The following is a 17,389-nucleotide window of genomic DNA, read 5'->3' on the forward strand; positions in this document are numbered from 1 at the left end:
TTTTTCTTCCATAAATTTTAGCAGTCTGATGAATTTATGGACTATTTCTCAGAATGAGATATCTAAAGGTTTAAAATTATGCAGGATTATTAAAGAGATCAATTATATTAAAGCATAATCACTAAAATATTTTTTTCTAAAGTTAATGGACCCCATGTTAAGAATCCCTGGGCTAGGTGAGCTCTGTGGGCCCCTTCTTGCATTTTGGGAGGCCATAATTTTCTGACACATTTTCTGCTGGACCATAATACCTAGGTGCTACTCTGTCCTTGCCACTAATTAACTTCTGTGAGCCTCAGTTTCCCCATATTTCCATAGATACATACTAATAACTGCCCTATCTAGCTCCCAGTACTGTGGTAGTTAGATCAACCACATCTGAGAAAGCTGTTCTGCACATGTGAGGGAGTGTTATATTAGCCTGAAGTCACATACCCAGATAACTATCATTTGTTATCAAGCTTTAACAATGCCCCTCCCAACTTATTATTTGGCATTTCAGCAGATTAAGTTTTGAGAGACACATATACTTTTGACTAGGCAGAGATGAATGGAGGTTTCCAATGGCAAATGGTAGTTATATGCAAGAATATTTATTGAATGAGATGGGAAAGGAAGGGTAGGGCAGGATACGCAAAGGGAAGGGAAAGGAAGGAATGGAATGGGATGAGATTAGATTGAATTACATCTTTAATTCAACCAAAATTTTCCTGTTGCTGCATCTTCTTTCCTCCTAAGGGCATGTCAGCAAAGTGGTGGAACTATCGTCACTTCCAGCATCACGCAAAGCCAAATATCTATCCCAAAGACCCAGATATTGACATGGGACCACTTTTTGTGCTCGGGGAGTCACAACCAGTCAAGGTATGTTTAGAGTGAGTACACTGGCATTATAGAAATTCAAAGACATGCTTGAAAGAACTGAAGATATCCTAAAGGAAAACCCTGGACTTCCAGGGTTCAAGAGAATTTGAAGAAAACAAGCCCCTCCTTACACCACATTGAAGACACATGCAGGATAATTAAGTCATATAAATTTCACATTTGGGGCATCTAGGCAGCACAATGGATAGAATGCTTACCTGGAATCAGGAAGATTTGAGTTCAAATCCAGCCTTGGACCCTTACTGGCTATGTAATTCTGGGAGACTCACTTAACCCTGTTTGCCTCAGTTTCCTCATTTGTAAAAAAAAAAACTGAACTAGAGAAAGAATGGCAAATCACTTTAGTATCTCTGCCAAGAAAATCCCAAATTAGATTATAAAGAATCAGGTACAACTCAAACATTTGAACAATTAACATTTAACTTGACTGCTCTCATATAAAATACAGGCTTCTTTGAAATTTAAAGCCCTTTATAATATGACTTCAAACAAATTTTCAGACTGACTTCACATACTTTATGTTCTAGCAAAACAAGACTCCTTGTTCATATGAGTTCATTATACTCTGTCATGTCACAACTATCTAGTCTTTGCACCAGCTCTCTTTTTTCTGGAATGCTATCCCTTCTCACCTCCACCCATTGCAATCCCTCTCTCCCTTCAAGACTCAGTCGAAGTGAATTGTCCCTTGGTTGTTAGCGTTTACCTATACTACTGCCAAATTAATTTGTATTTACTTTATTCATTTGCATGCTATTCCCCCTCGTGGAATATAGGGTTTTTTGTAGAATGTAGGGACTGGTTTATTTTTCCCTTTGCAGGACCTTACACATAGCAGGCGCTTAACCGATGATTGTTGAATCAATTTATGCATCTGTTCACTCAAAAAAATCCATTCAGCACTTACTGTATACTGAGCCCTGGACTGAACACTGAGTAACATACAAAGTTTAGATAAGAGAGGGTACCTGCCTTCAGGGACCTCACAGAGTGATAAGAATATCATAGAAGATGGGGACATTGCCAAGGGGGAAGAGAGTTGTTTTTGGTGTCAAAGAATCCAAGTTTAAACCTGGGTCCTTGTGCTTACTATTGATCTTGAATAATGTACTTCCTCTGGCTGGGCGTGTACATCTTCATCTAAAATGAAAGGACTCTAAAATTCCAAGTTCCATGGCCTCTCCAACTTCTGACATTTTATTCTCTAAATACTTTCTAGTTCTGACATTTTAGAGTCTAAGTACCTTCTGATTCTCCTTCCAGATACAGCATTCTATGTTCCATGTTTTGCATTCCAAAGTTGCCTCTTCAGTCTACATGACCACTGTTCCCTCACTGCCCTAACTCACAGAGCCTATAATTAAAGTTAAAAAGGGCATGAAAGATTACCCAATATGATATTTCCACCCAGTTTAAGAATCTCTTCTCTAACAATCCCAACATGATCAGCTAGTCTCTGTTTAAACATTTCCAGCGTTCATTGCTATGCTAGGAAGTCCTTTACATTGTTAAAATCAAGGACTCCTTGATTCAGAGTTAGTAAGGGTTGTAAGAAGTTTAATGATCACACCAATGTTAGACCCATTCAGGGAAGACTTGGAAGGTCTTGGAAGTGGTACTGACTACCAAAGGATCTGATATCATTGCCAATTCTTGTTTCACTATATAGGACAGAGATGAATTTCCCACTATTCCACAATTTTCAAGTTCTTCTGCTCTCATTGTGTAATACCAACTCAAAGATAAACTCAGTCATAAAGATTCTTTTTCCTTACTGGCTTTGACTGGTATAAATATCACCTCTCTGATTCTTGCATCTTTGACATAAATATAAGAAAGAAAGGATTGGCCTAGATGATCTATAAGACATCTTCAGTCTCTAACTTCCCACATTCTAGACTCTAAGGATCCTTCTAGTTCTGATTTTCTGTGTCTTAATGTCCCTTCCATCTCTGGCATTTTGTCTTCTAATGCCCTTCATGTCTGATATACTATATTTTACATTCCATAGTCCCTTCCACATCAGCCTGATGTGTTCTAAGTTCCTTCCATTTCCAATATGTTGTGTTCTAATACTTGGGCAGCTCTAGCATTCTATGGTCTATGTTTTATTTTCCAAAGTCCATCCCAGGTCTCACTTTCTATGAATATTCTATGGTTTTCTCTGGCTCTGACATTCCGTGTACTAAGGTTTCTCCTAGTTCTAACATTCAATATCCTAAGATTTCTCCAGCTCCAATATTTTGCTCTCTGGGTTTCTAAATTTTTTTTTTGCTTCTGAAACCCCATGGTTTCATGATCTGAAGTAGGAACATAGAAATTCCATCTTCAGTCTTTTTGTGGACATTAGCAAGTATTTGAAAAAAAAAAAAAAAGCTACCTCTGAAGAATTTGGACACTTTTTATTGACTTGACCTAAAATCTCAAAATGGAAAGTTTTGCTTGACTTGAAAACTTCATGATCACTTGCCTTCAATGAAGCCAAGAAACAGTTGATCTCAAAAGACTACACACCCTCCCCCGGGATGGAGGGCTGGGCACTGAGGTGCAGCTACTAATTTGAGATTACTCTCTTCCCCAGAAGACAAATGAGAAAAGTCCTCATCAAAATTTAAAAAGAAAAGGGAGGGTGTTGAGTCAGAGAATGCCTACTCATTGAAATTCAAAGGCAAAAAAGTTTGACTCTTTTATGAAAACAGGTTTTTCTGGCTGTGGAAGACACTTTTTCTGGCCTCCCACCAAATTACTGAGGGCTGCATCTTGTTCACCTGCTGAGATCACCTGTTGGTATCATAATTGAGCACCTTGGCTCATAGTTTAAGGGGCAGGGATTCATTCTGCGACAGGTAGTGGGCTCATTGTTCTAATCACTGGTTGTTTAATGCTTGAACCTTTGTAAAGGCTTCACAACTCCTCCATGTTCATTATTCTAAGGGCTCTTCTAGCTGTCACACTGGGACATTCTAAATTTTCTAAGTTCTTTTCCACCTCTGAATTTCTTTGTTCTGTGTTTCAACATTCCATGCCTATGATGACTGCTTTCAAGTGTCTGAAGGACTACTACTTGAAAGAAAGATTTGACTAGTTTGCTCAGCCCCAGGAGGAAGAACTAAGACAAAATGCTGAATGTAATGGCATGGGGCGAAGAGTTTTGGATTTTGAATCAGAAGAGTGGGGTTTCAATCTAACTTCTCCACTCACTTCTTGTGAGAGCCTGGACTATTCACAGGCTCTCTGGGATGGAACTTTCTTGTCCATAAAATGAGAAGGTCAAACTAGACAATTTCAACACCCCTTCTAGTTCTGAACAGTATGTCAGAGAAATGAATTTAAGGTAACTGTAAGGAAGGATTCCTGATCCAAATCCTATTCCTCATCCAAAATCAGAATAGATTCCCTTGAGGGATAATAGACTGCCTTCACCAGAAGACTTCAAAAATATACATATAAGGGGAGGCTAGGTGGCACAGTGAATAGATCACTGGCTCTGGAGTCAGGAGGACCTGAGTTCAAATGCAGCCTCAGATACTTAACACAAAAACTAGCCATGTGACATGGGGCAAGTCACTTAACTCCAATTGCCCTCCAAAAAGCAAATATATATATATATATATATATATATATATATATATATATATATATGTATGTATGTATGTATGTATGTATGTATGTATATACATATATATGTATGTATGTGTGTATATATACATATAAATGGCCACTTGTCAGGTATGGAGGGAAATTCTTGTTCAGATACCAACTAGGCTAAATAACCTGTGTGGCACTCTATGGGGCTAACATTCTGTGATTCTGCCTGCCCTGTCTTCCTTTCTACTTCTATATTCATCTTTTCTTATATTCTAATGATCCTTTTGCTTCTTTTAAAAATATTCTTTTAATCAACCAAGATATGCCTCCTCATCCTCCCATCCAAACTCCTTCCCCCAATTGAGAATCTGAGAGAAACAAAACCCATTACAAGCATGTATAGTAAATCAAGACACATTGATCATGACAGATATATATGTATATATAATATGAGTATATACATACACATACAGATATACATATACACACACATACATATACATATTTCCTTCTCCAGATCATTTTACAGATGATGAAACTGAGGCAAACAGGGCTAAGTGACTTGCCCAAGGTCACATAGCTAGTGTCTGAGGACAGATTTAAACTCAGAAAGATGACTCTTCCTGACTCCAAGTCTGAGGCTCTTTCTGCTACTCTGCCCCTTTCCTTTAGAGCAGGGACTGCTAAATCATATGATCTTGACTTTGGCTCCTTGTACTTGATTTATGATTTCTGAACTTCCTCCTTTCTTGGCACATTGTCCAGGGTTCCCCTACCAAGGACCTCCACTTCTTACTCTGTCTTAGATGTGTGACTCAGGACTGGGTAGTGAGAGAAAAAGCTGCCAGTTTACACCTGCTCCCATAGCAATGCCCCAGTATGGGTCTGATGGAGTTTCTGGAATCTCCTCTTTCACTGGGTGCTGGAGTGCTCAGAGGGTCCAGTCCCAACCTAACCTGTCCCCCTTGCCCACAGACCTACCTGTCTGTCTCCCTCTGCTGACCTGGATGAGATAAGTGACTCATTCTGATATTTCCAGGATCTCCCTATCAGTTTCCAGTCTGGTGAATTTTCTGGATTGGTTTGGAGGAGCTTATAGGTTGAAGCTCACCACACAACTAGCTTCCTTTCACTCCACGATCTTGACTTTGTCTCAGATCCTTTAACTTCTAATATTCTCCTATGTTGTTAGGACCCTTATCCTACTAACACTATGATTTATAGTCCTCTCTAACTATGACATTCTACATAGTGTTCTAACATCTCTTCTAGCACCAACATTCTGAAATTCTATGATTCTGGATTTTACTAGAAGAGTCCAAGATTGGCATGGATTTGGTGAAAATAAAATTATAGTTTCTCATCTTTCCTTCCATCCACAAGAGTTAAATAGTTCTTTTAGTTGCTCAGTCTTTTCATCTCTCATCAGAATTGTCCAGGTGGCTCTTTTCACAGAAAGGAAAAGAAGCTATAATTGTGAAGGGGCATGGGCAAGGCGGAGAAGAGAGGAAGATTGACAAGAGGTGAATTTGAATTCAAGAAATGCAGATTTAAAATCTTGCCTCCCATACTTACTAGCTTTATGATGCTGGGCACATCGCTTCATGAAGCTGGATCTCTATTTCCTGATCTGTAAAAAGGGATAACAAGACCTTTGTGATCTACTTCAGATGGATGAGATGAGAGGGCTTATAAATGTGGGCTCTTGTTGTAAAAGAGGGGGCACGGTAGATAAAGTGATGAATCTGGCCAGGAAGATGAGTCCAAATACAGCCTCAGACCCTTACTAGCTCTGTGACTCTGGCCATACCCCTTTACCTGTCTTCCGCAGTATCCTTATCTGTAAAATGGGGATGATATTAGCACCTACCTCACAGGGTTGTTGTGAGAAACTAATGAGATTAGGTACTACTTTATAACTATACATTTATCAAAATAATAACAATAACAGATAACATTAATATAGTACTTTAAGTATTGCAGACTTCAAAGGCTAGGTATCACCATCACCATCACCATCATCATCATCATCTTCATCATCATCATTATCTGGTCCAACCCGATATTTTACACTTACCACCCACAAGAAAATCAGGGCCCAGAGAGGTTAAATAACTTGCCCAACAGCAAACAGGGAGTAAGTGCCTGAACTGGAATTTGTACTCAGCTCACTGCCTCTAAAGTCAACATAGACACTCACTACACTGCATACAAACTCTTCACTACATAGTACACTGTAATAACGGGAATAATTTGCATTTCTGCTTTTTTTCTCCATTCAGTATGGCAAGAAAAAAATCAAGTATATCGATTATGAAAAGCAGCATCTATACTTTTATGTGGGTGAGTCTACATGACATCCTGGGTTCTGCGTTTGAAGGGTACCTCCTACCTCTGGTATTTGTTCAGCACTCTATAGACGTCCCCAGTCCTGAAATTTTATGTTTTAAGGTCCCTCCCACCTCTAATAGTCTATGTTCTAAGGCCCTTCCCAATTTAAACCTTCCAAGTCCTAAGATCCTTCCCCCTTTAACATTCTATGGTTTATGTTATAAGGTTCCTTCTACCTGGGACATTCTATGGTTGTATTCCAAGGTCCCACTCTGTTCTAACGTTGTATGTTCTGAGTGCCCTTCCAACTTTGACATCGCATGATTCCATGAACAGTCATTTTAGAATAGGCATTTTCTAGAAATTGCTGCCATTTTTTGAATACTGCCAGCTCAGCCAGGACCTGAGGTGCAGGGTGCCCAATAAGAGGGCTGGATGCCCATTTATCTCTATCTTCTTTGTACCAGCATCTCCTCGTCTTACTCAACACTTTCTCTTCCCTTCCAGTTGGGCTTCCCCTCCTAATGCCAGTCTACTTCAACATGCAATCCATGCAAGTGACGTTCCTTCGGAAGGAATGGGGGGTGAGTGGCAACCTTCCTGTCATAGACCATGCCCTTGGAGCCAAGGCCAATAGAGGGTACAGACCACTCCTCAAGTGACAGTGATAGAGAACACTTACCTTGCAAAGGGATGTTATCAAACCTAGGGTGGGGTCTGATAGCTCAGTAGGTAGAGCATCAGACTTTTCACCTGAAGTTCCAGAGTTCCCTGTTTTGGTGGAAATCCGATTTGTTGAGGAAGCTAGGGTAGCACAGTGAGCAAAGTGCTAGACTTGGAATCAAGAAGAAGACTCAGGTTTAAACCCTACTTCAAATATCTATTAGCTGCATGACATTGAACATGATCCCTAATCTCTTTCTCAACAAGAATTTCATTATCTGCCAAATAAGTAGGTTGGACTTCATGGTCTCCAAGGCCCTTCCAGCTCTAAATTGATGACTGGACATAACTCCAACCCCATACAACCTGAAGTTTTTTTTTCTCTTTTAGGAACTTGCCTGGATCATTAGCTTTTATATCCGCTATTTCATCACCTACAGATCTTACTATGGAATTATTGGGACTGTACTTCTCATATATCTGGTCAAGTAAGTGAATCAGTGAATTTCATTATTCCTCTTTCCCAGCAATCCTTAACCTGGGGTCTGGAAACTTGGTTTTGTTTCTTGTCTGTTTTCAAATAGAGGCAGTTAAGCAGGCTGTAGAGTGCTAGACTTGGAGTTAGGGAGGCCAGGTTTTAAAGATGGCCTTGGCCCCTTACTAGCTATGTGACCCTGGGCAAGTCATTTGACTTCTCAGCCTTGGTTTCCTTATCTGTAAAATGAGGGTAATAATAGTACCTATTCCCAGGGTTATTGTGAAGATCAAAGGAGATAACATATGTAAAGGACTTTGCAATACTTAAAGTGCTATATTAATGTTATCTGTTATTATTATTATTTTGATAAATGTATATTTATAAACTTGTATTGTATAAATTCGTTTTCTTTGTAATCCTTTGTATTTATTTTTGTGCACTTGTGCCCATTATACTAAGAAAAGGGCCCATAGGCTTTCTCAGATTGATAAAGGGGTCTATGACACAGATGAGACCATAAAATCCTGCTCTAGCCCAAACTGTCAGCTCCTTTATCTCCCACTTAGGGCTATAAGGAGCCCAACAAAGCCCAGCTGACCCCTCTGTGCACACACATATCCCAGAGGTTACCTAGGAATTGTGTGTCTCAGGCCTTAAAAATAGACACTAAAATACTGGGATTGTCTGAGATTTCTTCCATTGCACCTCTGGAGCATGCTCCCTTCCAACCCTTCACTGAACAAGCTTCTCCCTCTTCCCCCTCTTCCCACCTTTCATTTTGTTTGGAAAAGCAAAGACCAGTTTGCAAAATGGTTTAGACAGACTTGAGTGTGTGGATCATCTTTCCAATGGCTCTCACTGTTCTCCCTCCTCTCCTTGACTTCTGGCTTCCTTTAAGACTCAATCAATTTCTGTCTCCCACAAGAATCCTTTCCCAATTTCCTACTATTCGTGCCTTCCCATTGAAATTGCCTTCATTTATCCTGTCTGGTCTTGCATGTACATAGCCATCTGAATGTTGCCTCCCCCACTAGAATGTGAGTTCTTTGAGGATGGAAACTGCGTTTTTTCTTTTTCTTATATCCGCGTGGAGGCAGTGTACACAGGGTTACACTAAGGTAAAATTACATACAGTGGGCACTTAATAAATGCTTTTTGACTGACAGATTGAGATGACCAGTGACAGCTATAGTAATGGTGGGACTTGGTTGAACCAAATCACAAAACTAAAAGTGTCAAAAGAGTTTCTATGACCTCATTTCACAGCTGAGGAAACAGAGGTACAGAGAGGAGAAATGGCTTTCCTAAAGGTAGGAAGTTAGATAGCACTTAGAAACAAACCCACTTCTTTAGACCACCACTTATGTATTACTTTGAGGAAGTCACTATAGCTACTTTTCATATGCCTGACCTGGGTAGAGCCTTTGGAGCTCCATATTGGTCTGATCAGCCACAGTCACACACTATACCTTGACCCCAACACAGTGATGTCACTTTGGTCCTTTTTGAGAATGGACAACAATCATAGTCACTCTAATTTGTAAAAGGGAATAGATTGGATCTAATGACCTTTAGGGAGCCTTTCCAACTCTAAAATTTTGTGTTCTATGTTCTAATAACACTTAAACCTTACTATTTTATGTTCTATATTATAAACTTCCTCCCAATTTTAACATCTCATCTTCTGTCTTCTGGAATTTCTTCTAGTTCAACATTCTATGTTCTAAAGCAGTGCTATCTTTGAATCAAATTCCTCTATGAAATGACTTCAAATCATGGAATTTCCTGCATCTTTAACATTATTGAATACTCTGCCCCATCCAAGAGTAAAATAAAAGCAGGGTTTTAGAGGTAGCATGAGGAGGTAGGGGGAATGCTGGACCAGACATCAGAAGTCCTAGATTCTAATATTGACTCTGTCATTCACTAAGTGACTTCTCAGAGTCTCAAGGTTTCTTTTTTTTCTGAAATGGAGGCAATAATGCCTCATTTACTTTATATGACTGCTAAAATGGGAATGTCTTGAAAACTCTTTGTTTTGTTTGGGGCAGATAGATAACCATTAGTCCAAGTACATTGGGGCATTATCCTACATGTCTTGAGATATAGGATCATAGGACTCAGAGAGAGAAGAGATTGTGCATTTGGCCCCATTATCTCAGGAAAGAGGTAACTGAGGCCCAAAGGAGGGGAAGTTCACACAGATGTAATAGGGGTCTGGGGTAGGGGCAAAGCTTGCATATTATATAGCCATCTCTGAAAAAGAAAGATAGTACAGTACTAGTCACAGAAAGGTAGCCAAGTCCAGCAGAAATCATTATTTAGGCACTTTCAAGGCCTTTCCAATCTTCTCCAGTCTTATTCCTGGTTTTTCCCCTTCATATTCTACCCTGTCAAATTGCCCAGTGCACACGATGTCTTTTACATGGTGGTCATTTAATAAGTGTTGTTAATGAATGGGAAGTAAGCCTAGGCTCTGCATGGAAATGGCCTACTGTCTCATCTCCTGTCCTGATGCTCTCTCCAAAGGCTGCTGGAAAGCCCCTGGATTGCATTAGTCACTCAGATGAGCCACATTCCAATGAAGATGAGTAAAGAGGAAAACCAGGACTGGTTTAGCACACAGGTAATGATGGTCACCTCCTCCCAGACCAACCACTAAGTCAGTGGAGTTGATGAATGTGGGGTATGGCATCCTGTGGAATGGATCAAAGACATAATGTGGATGATAGACTGTCAGTGTTGGGAGGGACCTGAGAGCATGGAATATTAGAAATGGAAGGGAGATCAGAGTAGAGAATGTCAGCATTGGGAGGGACCTAAGAGTCTGGAATGTGGGGGTTGGAAGGAACTGTGGAGTATAGAATGTCAGAGCTGAAAGGGACTTGTGAGCATAGGGTGTTTAATGAGTAATGGGGGAGAGAGTTCAGAGAAACCTTAGAACATAGACTGTCAGAATTAGAAGAGACTTGGGAGCTTAGAATATAGGATATGAGTCTTGAATAATCTTGTGAGTGTAGACTATGGGGGATGGGGCCATTTTAGAATATAGAACACAGAATGGAAACCTTAGAACATCAAATGGAGGGAGGGAAAAAAGGAAGGAAGGAAGGAAGGAAGGAAGGAAGGAAGGAAGGAAGGAAGGAAGGAAGGAAGGAAGGAAGGAAGGAAGGAAGGAAGGAAGGAAGAGGAAAGAGGGAAGGGAAGGAAGAAGGGAAGGGAAGGGGAGGGGAGGGAAGCTTAAGATCTTGTGTCTTGACCTTCAAACATAGAATTTTAGAACATGGGATCTGAAAGGACCTTTGTGGACTATCTAGTCTAAAGCCCTCATTTTCAACATGAGGAGACTAAGGCTTGGCAAGTCAAAAGGATTGCTCGAGGTAACATGCCTTGCTTGTGATGAAGCTGAATCAAGACCCCTGACTCCTGTACATTTTTAATGCACTTTGCTAAGATTTAAAAAAAATGCAATTATCTTCCTGATCCCTTCTCAAAGTTTGTTTACATAATCAGCAATCAGTAATCTTTCTAAGAGATGTGGAGATGACAAATGACCTAACAATGACCAACAGTTAGAGCTGAATAATACCTTAGAAAAGAGTTGAACAAAATGTCATCTTGTTCTGTTATCTGAGAAGCTAGCATGTTCCACATTTAAGGATGTGTCCCTGGATCTAGCTTCATGCAATGCTCTCCTTTTTCTATCCCAAAACACACCAACACACCCTTGAATTTCTTCCCTGCCCTTTAGTCTACTGAAATCGTACCCATCCTTCAACACTCATTTCAACTGGCACCACCTATGTGAAGCCTCCCTGATCTCCTGACCAGAAGTGACTCATATCCCTGAATCTCTGGAACAATAATAACTTTTACCGCTTACACAACATGGACTACTTACTTCTTTTGTTGAAGTATATCCCTGTACATCTTTATATTGCATTTGTATATTTTCCCTGATAAATTATCATCACCTTGAGGAAAAATATCTATTTTGTAATCCTCAGCACCTAGTTCAATACCTTTCATACAGAATATAATCAATAGTCCCTACTATGTGAATGAAAATTGCAATAAGGCAAAATGTAAAATTTTACACCTGGGTTTAAAAAACAGCTTCACAAGAAGATGGGGAAGCATGACTATACCATGGTTCATCCAGAAAAGATTATAGTGAGTTAGTAGATTACCAGGTCAATAATATATTATGGCAGCTCCCAGAAGCTAATATAATCCTAGGCTGCATTAAGAGGCATAGGACTAGAGGGGGGGATTCAGCTGTTGTGTTCTGCCTCATCTAACCACCTTGGAATTACTGTGATAAGTTCTGGATATTCAGTTTCAGCAAATATGTATATTACCTGAAAGCATGAAGATGATTAGGATAGTGAATGATACCCAGGTCATGCCATATAAAGATTAAATGGAAGAACTAGGGATGTTCAGCTAGAGGAGAAAAGAATTAGGAACATGATGGCTGTCTTCAAGTGCTTATTTAAAAGGTTGTCACTTGGAAGACAAGTCAGAACTTTACACTTAACCTTAAAAGGACCAAGCTAGTAGTAGTTGGAAAAGGGGGGGAAAGAAGAAGATTTTGACTCAAAATAAGGGGGAGGGAAAATCTCTTAGTAATTAGGGGTCTCCAAAATTAGACTGGGTTGTCTTGAGAAACCAATGTATTCCCCATCATTGGATTTCCTTAAGCAAAAGGTAGGCAGATACTTGTCCAATATGTCATGGATATTGCTTCTGGCTCATGCATAACTGGAAATCAATGTCCCCTTACTATCCCTTTTACCCCTGAAATTGTTGATTCTATGATACAAGGAGCTCTGAATGAGACACATTGAGCTGTGAGAGAAGCAAGACCCCATGATTCATACTCACTGAAGTCAAATATCGTGATTTGTTTCCTCTTGGCAGGTTTTGGCCACATGTAATGTTAAACAATCCTTCTTCAATGACTGGTTTTCTGGACATCTCAACTTCCAAATTGAACACCAGTGAGTAAGAAAGAAAATTTTGCTAAATAGGGATAGAAAAGGTCATTTAATTCCTTTCCTTAGTACCTCATCTGGATGACCTTAACATAATCTGGGGAAGAAGGTGGAACGCTGAATTTAAAAGACAGGAATTAATCCATCAACAAGTATGTATTAATCACCTACTATGTGTCAAGCTATCACTTGGAAGAGGGGTTAGACCTAGTTTGCTTAGCTTTAGAGAACAAAAGTAGGAACAGTGAGTAGAAGTGGCAGCCTTTCAAATAAGTACTTGAACAAAGTTATCATGTCCCTAATTCTTCTCTCCTCTGGATTAAACATTCCTAGTTTCTTCACCTAATTTGTTCAAGCTAAATTATAGTACAAAGAATGAAACTATCCATACTTACTGAGAATGGGACCAGATCCCACCTAATATACTTACTATGTGTGAACATGGTCACTTAACTTCTGTACCTGTTTCTTCATCTACAAAATGGGGATTTGTAATACCTACCTCACCTCTAATGAGAGTATGTGTGCAACGTCCAAAACTTAAGATGTTGCATCAATATGAATTATTATTAGCCATCAATCGACAGGCATTTATTATGTCTACTACAAGGCAGACATCACCACTATCTCTATCATCATCAATCCATACAGTGATTTTATCTGTGACAGAAACTCCCTTTTAATTAGGCAGCTTCCTCTACTAATACATATTAGTAGCATCTTGGTAGCAACTAAGAGTCTTATAGAGTTATCTGGTGCATGGGGAGGTGATGGGACTGGAATCTAGGTCTTTCTGACTCCTAGATCCGTCTTGCATCTAATACAATATGGGGCCTCTCACTGTTATTAAGCTCAGTAAACATCTTTGACATGTCACCGCTAGGGGAAGCCCAACTTTGCTCAGTAAGAGCTAAAAAGAAAAAGTCATCCAGGTGTTCCCCCACTATGGTTGCAGTCCACAGTCTATGGAGTATGACACATTGGAAAAGAGAGAGAAGAGAAGAGAAATTTTCAGCAAGAGCAAACATTCATGAAGCATCTACTGTATACAGGGCCTTGAGCTAGCCCTGGGATCACAAATTTAGGCTAGAAGAGAACTGAAAAGACATCAGTTCCAACACTCCCATTTTACAAATTAGGAAACTGAAACCCTAATAGGTTAAGTGAATTAGTTGTCTAAGATCGCACAGCTAGTAAATGCCTGGGGTGGGATTTGAACCATCACCTTCCCAACTCTAACTCCAACATCCTTTGGACCACACCACTGCCTATCAACTGAACAAAATAAATAATTTACACAACTACTTCCCCTTAATACAGCTTCCAATCTAGTTGAGGGATAAGACATGAAACATAAATAGCTATGAGACATTATATTAAAGGAAGAATCCATTACAATGTTCTAAAACAAAGTTCTCTTCAGGGGTCAAAGAGGATGGCCTTTATGGACAAGGAGGATCAGAAAAGGTATAGGGAAGGAGGTCCTATCTTGAGAAAGTCACCATAGTAGATAAATCTATATTTCTGAAGTTTTAGAAAATAGTGTTAACATTAACTGGTAAGACATAGGACTGAGTCGTTGGCTAAACTCCAGGAAAAGCTGATTTCTTGAATAACACGTTCTTCCCTGATACTTTGATGCTCATTTTAGATAGTCTAAATCTTGCTTTAGATGATCTAAGTATCTATTAGATAGTTAGAATTTAGATATTTGCTTCTTTATCATTAAGACGAAGGAACAGTCTCTCATGTCCAGGCCCAGCTACATATTCCAGACATTTACTAGATTTCTAAATGAAGTTTTAGAAAAAATTGAAAAAAAATGGTACCACATTAGAGAGTCAATCTCTCTGACAGCTCTCTAAGTCCTTAGTTGTATTTCTTTGTGTCAGCCACGGTGGTTGGGTGTGGGATGGACCATACTTCACATTTGTAGTATTTTCACATTAGAAATGTGGGACTAGAGTAGAGTGGTAAGTGCAGCAGATTTATTCAGAAGACCTGAATTCAAAACCCAGCTCTTCTATGTACTTGCTGCCTGACCTTAGGCAAGCCTATGAGCCTCAAGGCCCTTATTTGTAAAATAGAGATTAAAGCCACTTCTGAGTTCACATTGTTGCGCAGAGAGTCCCATGATGAGATAATAAACATGAAGGTCCTCTTTGCAGGGAGAGAGAACAAGAGACAGGAGAGAGAAGGAGGGAGACAGAATCTTTTGCTGGCATATGGGTTTCCTTTGTCTCTTCACCATTGTGTGAGCCCCTGTTTTATAACAAACATTGATTCAGAATACATTTTTAAAAATCAACTTACCTTTATCTGAAGATAAAACATATTATAAAAATACAGACAGCAAATAATATTTAAAGAGAGTAGTAATTAGGCTGGGAGGTGGGAATGGGGAGAGAAGCAGAGAAGGAATGAATTCACTTGGTCCCAGTATTAGTGGAATTAGAGAAACCATAAAATTCTCCCCAGGCAGAATACTCCTTAATCAGGTCAGGAAGCTAAACAAGGCCCCACCTGCTGGTGATTATACTTCTTTGGAATAGTGGACCCCTTCTGTTACAATTGACTGGTTGATGGCATTGATGTTACCCCATACCCCTATAGCCCTTTCCTTTCCATTGGGCTCAAAATTTCCCTCAATTCTGTTGAGGGAAGGACCATCCTGTGCTTCCTCCTTCCATATCCTTTAGTCTCTCCTTCCCACTGGTACAAAACTGCACTTTCCATAAGCCCCTTTGTCAATAAAGAGCTACAAATGTAAAGTATTTTATACAATTTAAAGAGTTACATAAACATCAGTTACCATTATGTCTCATGATCCTCACAACACCCTTGGAAGTAAACCAATATTGGCTGTTATTTATAGATGCAGAAAGTAAAGCACAGAAAGCTTGGAAAACTTGCCCAAGATCACGTAGTCAGTTAATAAATGAGGTAGAATTAGAATGCAGGTCCCTTGACTGGCGTCTCTTTAACTAATGCTTACTATATCCATCTATCCAGAGGTCAGTGGCATTCACTTCAACAGATAATACAAAAGAACACATAAGTCAAACAATCTTTTATATTTGTTATAAAATACAATGTAATTTTCTCCTCAAAAGTATCTCTTTCATACTTACAACTTGGCTTGGACTAAGATTCAAATTCATTGGCATTATTCCAACAGGTCCCAAGCTTAAACGTGGTCTGTCTAACAGACATGTTTGGTGAATGAATGTGAGAGTAGTACAAGTTCTTAGAACTTTCCTTAACAGAGATATGTGCGTGTTCATGGCTGTGTTCTCATTGGTGCTATGATGGATCTGAGATCTTTCTGATGAGAGTTTTCCCTCTACCAATGCCTTTTTCCCTCCTGCTCACCATCCTGTGTGTTCCATGTCCATATATTACCATAGCAGACCCATAAGAATCAGCAAAAAATGTAGTTATGTTTCTTCTGATGTCTAGGTTTAATATTCCTTTCCTTCTCTTTGTTTCTCCAGTCTATTTCCCACCATGCCCCGCCATAATTATTATAAAATTGCACCGCTAGTGAGGTCATTATGTGCCAAGCATGGAATTGACTATGTGAACAAGCCAATGTTGAAGGCATTTGGGGACATCGTCAGGTAAGACATTTTCTCACCGTTCACAGTTTCCCTTCTCCATGCATAGTCTGTCTGTCCAGGATTTCTTTGGCATTTAAGACCCACAGAGGGCCCAGCACAGAGTTAGCTACTATGAGAATTATATGTGAAAAAATAAACATTGCAGACTCTGAGGAGCTCACAATCAAACAAAGGAGACCACAATAAGGCATTTGAATACATTGGGGAATATTAAAAAGTCCAATAAAATCAAGCAAACAAGCTACATGCAGGACACACAGAAATCAGTGGAGGGAAGGCACTGGAAGAAGCCAGACCTTGAGCTGAGACCTGAAGGATGGGAAGTTTCAGAACAGTGGGAAGAACAGGGCTCTGTGTGGTGTAGACATGAAAGAAGGTGTAGGTGAGTCCCTGGGCACTCTTGACGTACACGGGCAGGAGAGAAGAACTAGCTGACCAAACCTGGATTTCCACCAAGGGCTGCAGATTTCTAGGGGATGTGGCAGAGCCAGATACTAGGAACAGGACTAGTGTATAATCAATTATTCTAGCCTAGAGATGGTGTTGAGTAGCCTAAAGGTGGAGGGGGTGGATCAGGATGAATAGAGCAGTTAGTGGCAGCATCCAGTTCTAGGGCCCTGTATTTTTCTCCCCTAATGTCTTCATAGATGTAAGTGGGGGCTGTTCATGAATGGCTATGTGAATCATGACTCATGCCATTTAGTGCCCAAATACAATTTAGACTAGAAATGGGAGAGGAGACAGAGACAGAGAGAGACAGAGAGAGACAGAGACAGAGACAGACAGAGAGAGACAGAGAGAGAGAGAGAGAGAGAGAGAGAGAGAGA

At 39.8% G+C, this 17,389-nt stretch overlaps 1 protein-coding gene across 1 annotated transcript in view; it reads left to right on the top strand.

Annotated features, from left to right (window-relative positions):
* Window positions 1-17,389, top strand: part of LOC138163923 (fatty acid desaturase 2-like protein FADS2B) — a 51,641-nt gene that overhangs the window by 33,384 nt on the left and 868 nt on the right. Inside the window, exons 5-11 of the mRNA XM_069091654.1 lie at window positions 739-864; window positions 6,756-6,816; window positions 7,312-7,388; window positions 7,858-7,955; window positions 10,475-10,571; window positions 12,869-12,948; window positions 16,437-16,562. Of these exons, the coding sequence (XP_068947755.1) occupies window positions 739-864; window positions 6,756-6,816; window positions 7,312-7,388; window positions 7,858-7,955; window positions 10,475-10,571; window positions 12,869-12,948; window positions 16,437-16,562 (665 nt within the window). The remainder of the gene's footprint in view (window positions 1-738; window positions 865-6,755; window positions 6,817-7,311; window positions 7,389-7,857; window positions 7,956-10,474; window positions 10,572-12,868; window positions 12,949-16,436; window positions 16,563-17,389) is intronic.

This window comes from Petaurus breviceps, unplaced genomic scaffold, assembly GCF_028583685.1.
Source record: "Petaurus breviceps papuanus isolate PSGF00001 unplaced genomic scaffold, PetGlider_PUasm1.0 188, whole genome shotgun sequence".
Taxonomy (NCBI): Eukaryota; Metazoa; Chordata; class Mammalia; order Diprotodontia; family Petauridae; genus Petaurus; species Petaurus breviceps.